The sequence below is a fragment of the Mus pahari genome, chromosome 4 (genome assembly GCF_900095145.1).
Source record: "Mus pahari chromosome 4, PAHARI_EIJ_v1.1, whole genome shotgun sequence".
In the NCBI taxonomy this organism is placed as follows: domain Eukaryota; kingdom Metazoa; phylum Chordata; class Mammalia; order Rodentia; family Muridae; genus Mus; species Mus pahari.
This window is the reverse complement of record NC_034593.1, coordinates 126766628-126770810: the sequence shown is the minus strand read 5'-3', so window position 1 is coordinate 126770810 and position 4183 is coordinate 126766628. Positions and strand designations below refer to the sequence as shown.

Below are 4183 nucleotides of genomic sequence, written 5' to 3'. Positions count from 1 at the left end.
GAAGGAAGGAAGAAAAGAAGGAAGGAAGAAAAGAAGGAAGGAAGAAAAGAAGGAAGGAAGAAAGGGGAAGGAAAGGGAGGAAATGAAATGTAAAAAAACATACAAGATAAACTGTTTTATGTATTTAAAAATATATGTGATGTACATATGTAAAGATGCATGTAATAACAATTATTTAAAAAGAGAACAATCTGGGGCATATGGGAGAGTATGGAGGGAGGAAAGGGAAGTGGGAAATTATATAATTACATAAAAAAATCTCAAAAAATTAAGGACCATACTAAAAAGAAGTTCCCATCCACAAAGAACAACAACATCCATGTGAGGTGGTGACAAGAGCCCCTGTCCCCGAGACCTCAGCAGTAGCATCTTTCTCCACTGCAGTAAAGCAGATATGTGCACTGATGCCTTAGCGACAGCAGGTGCTGGTCCCACTGCCTGCAATATTGTGGCAGACATAAGGCTAAAGTCATTGTAACAAAGTCCTCACTTTAGTCATAGATTACTTTTGGCATGTTTCCTGTAGATCCTGTGTATACATGACAATGAGGCACTGAAGAACAGCTCAACCCTCAAACTCTCCAATTAAGAAATGAGCAAACTAACCTAGCACACTTACTGAACAACTAGAGAAAAATCAACCAGTTTCAGAAGCTACTAGAGTTCAGTGGTTCTCAACCCCTTTGGAGTCACGTATCAGCTATCCTGCATATTGTATATTTACATTATGATTCATAACAGTCACAAAATTATAGTTATGAAGTAGCAAATGAAGTAATTTTATGGCTGTGGGTCGCCATGACATGAGGAACTGCATTAACGGGTCACAGCATTAGGAATGTTGAGAACCACTGTGCTACAGGAGTCTGAACTGTCTTTATTTTTCAATAGTATCGTTTTAGTTTCAGATCATTCTTACCTCTCTCACCCTTCTCCAGCTCCTTCCGCCCACTCCCAAACTCATTGTTATTTTACATGTCTATTCATACGTATAAATATGTACACAGGTATATATAACCTACTGCTTTGGTTAGCTTTGCTTGTATATAAATGTGTGCAGAGATGACCACCTGGGATCATGCGATCTTTGTGGGAGTTTATCCCTTAACAATGACTAACCCTCCCTCTCAGCCACCACTGACTTTCTATTGTTCTTAATCTAGGGGTAGGAGAATGTTTTGAATCCATAATTACAAAAAATTCGTATAACCTGATGTTAATTTTGATCCTGTCTCATATATCTAATTAATGCCCTAAAAAAATCATTTCTGAATATCATTTGCCAGATTCCTATGATTTCCTAAAAATTCACAAGTATAGTAATTTTTATTGTTCCTGATTCTTCCTTAATATAGTCCATCTTGTTCATGAACTGGTTATTTTGCCACCTCAATGATCATAGGGTCTAATTTCAACAGGGCTCTGCTTGAGATGTGTGTGTATGGTTTGAATGCTGGCTGATGATCCCATTTTACCAGTTTGTCATTAACAATATATTTTAAAGATGATCTGATTTCTACAATATTTGAATGATCCCTTATACACATACATTGTAACCACTGTCCTAGTTTGGGCTGCAATGAAATACTCAAAGGGACAGAAATCTATTTCTCCTGTTCTCAGGCTGGAAAGGACAAGATCAAGGCATAGACAGATTCCCCGGCTGGCATGGCCTTGCCTCCCCACAACCGGCAGCAGCTTCTCTTGGGTGTGATATCCTAGAAGGGCCAAGGAGCTCCTGCCCTTCTGACATCATTATTTACAGCAAGTCTCATTGAATGATGTCATGTTGGTGACTCAAATGTCAGCATATGAATTTATACACACACTCAGACCACAGTAATATTATCAATTGATCCAACTTTTTTAAAACTATTTTATTTTGAGAGGTTTTTTAATAAATTCAATTTGAATAAAACAATCAACTTCATTTCTAAGTTTTATTTGATTTACTCTTCCATTTACCCAAGATGAGCTACTTATAAAATTGTTAATTGTTGGAAAAATTCAAATGGACACAGTTTTTAAAACTGTCTAATGAACTAAAGAATCCTGGTGAGTCTTAGATTTCAAAACGTAATTAAAGGGAAAGAAAGGGGAAATTCAGTATGAGAAAACTGAGTTGGATCTAAAGTATACTTTCTACTTGAAATTTGACACACTCTCAGCTTTCATGTATGTCCTGGTAATAATGTTCTGTGATTCTACAAGCTCCATGTAACATGGTCTCTTACAGCAATGTGTACTTTTGCTAAATGTGGAAGTATTAAGCTAGTCAAAGACATTAGAGCAGTTTACCAAGGTCCCTATCTAAGGCTGTAGTATAATTCCTATATTGCATAGTCTGCTCCATTTCTAAAACTACAAGTAAGTTTGATTATAGGAGTCTACTTACCATTTTTCGCACTGGTGGAGTTCTTTCTGCTCTCGACAAGAAAGCAGCATATTTGTTTGTCAAGTTAGGTAATTCATCATGAGTTCTTCGAACCTGTGAATTCCAAAGAAGCACATTGAAACAAAGAGTTAAAGGGTATACAGCTTATTTTATCAGTGTAAATAGCACTAATATCAATAAACTTGCAATGAAACTTGGCAATATTGCTCCATCAATAAAAGCAGACAAATATTCAAACTTAATTTTTTTTACAGAGGACACAAAAGTAAAAGACTTAAATGCAGTGACTCATACAATGGAATCAGTTGATTCTAAAGCTTCTAGTTTAAATATAACAGATCTGAATACATTAGTTAAATATATAAGGGAGGTTGTTATGAGACTGTGTCTCCTACAAATGTCAGAAGCTATCTACACCCATCATGTCGCACCGATAATTGGCTGCCGAAACGTGAGCTTTACAACAGCAACAACAGGAGACATGCGAGTGTGCACAGTGGAAAGGCCACGGGCCTCACCCACACGCTAACAACTACAAGCTACTAAGGAATGCTGAGAGCCAGAGAAGTAGTCATTCCCAGGAAAGAATACATTCATTCATTGGTTATCCAGTAACATCTGATCAGCCCTGAAAAGACACATATGACCAATATTAAACAGACCAAACAGACTGTACTTACAAATTTAGGAAAATATGTAGCAAGTAGTGGTGTAGAAGAGAGTTTGGAAGGAGTAAATGGGGGTGGGGCGAAATAGATAATTGTACTATAATTTAAAAAATAAATATATATATTAGAATGAATTTTAGCTATACTCAAATGTTATAATTAGAAATCAATTACTTGCCCTTCCGGTCTGCACCAGCACCGGATCAGCTAGGGTGCGGAGTGGGAAGACACCCCCACAGTCCCTAGAGGACTGCCCCCACGATCTTAGGATCACTGGTGAGTGGAACACAATATCAGCTCCAATCCAATTGCGCACAGGACCTGAGACAGCACTAGGGCAGCAGAGAACTGGCCTGACCAGGGGCACAAATCCCTTCTGGTCTGCACCAGCACCGGGTCACCTAGGGCGTGGAGTGGGCAGACACCCCTACAATCCATAGAGGACTGCCCACATGATCTTAGGATCACTGGTGAGTGGAACGCAACAGCTTCTCCAATCCAATAGTAACGGGCCTGTGACAGCAGGAATAAGGACACCAGATCCTTTCCTGACCAGAGGCTCAGGTTCCTTCTTATCAGTTCAGGTTTGCCTTGGTTTGAAACAGACCAGACAACTCCACAGTCCTCAAAGGAGACACCACTTCCACGCACTGTAACATGCCCAGGATCTTTGGACAACAGGATCCCAGGATAACAAGAGCTGGATCACACTAGTATTTGAGTGTCTCAGAGGAGCTTGACTGCCAAGAACTCAGACACACCCAGAATCTCAGGTTCACAGAAGCCCACAATCAAAGAATCACAGAGAAATCTGAACTCTGAGACATCCTGAATCAACTGGGATTACAGGAAGGACAGGCTCCAATCAGATATATTGAGGGCAGCAAGCACTAGAGATAATCAGATGGCAGGAGGCAAGCATAAGAACAGAAGCAACAGAAACCAAGGTTACTTGGCATCATCAAAACCAAACTCTCCCACCATGGCAAGTCCCGGATACACCACCACACCAGAAAAGCAGGACATGGATCTTAAGTCACTTCTCATGATGATGATGGAGGACTTTAAGAAGGAAATACTGGAAATCCCAGGTAAACAGATAGAATACTTTAAAGTGGAA

General features: G+C 39.4%; 1 protein-coding gene across 1 annotated transcript in view; it reads right to left on the bottom strand.

The window, feature by feature from the left end:
- The window catches only part of Stpg2 (sperm tail PG-rich repeat containing 2), a 174719-nt gene that overhangs the window by 84545 nt on the left and 85991 nt on the right, over positions 1-4183 (bottom strand). Inside the window, exon 10 of the mRNA XM_021196975.1 lies at positions 2396-2488. Within this exon, the coding sequence (XP_021052634.1) occupies positions 2396-2488 (93 nt within the window). The remainder of the gene's footprint in view (positions 1-2395; positions 2489-4183) is intronic.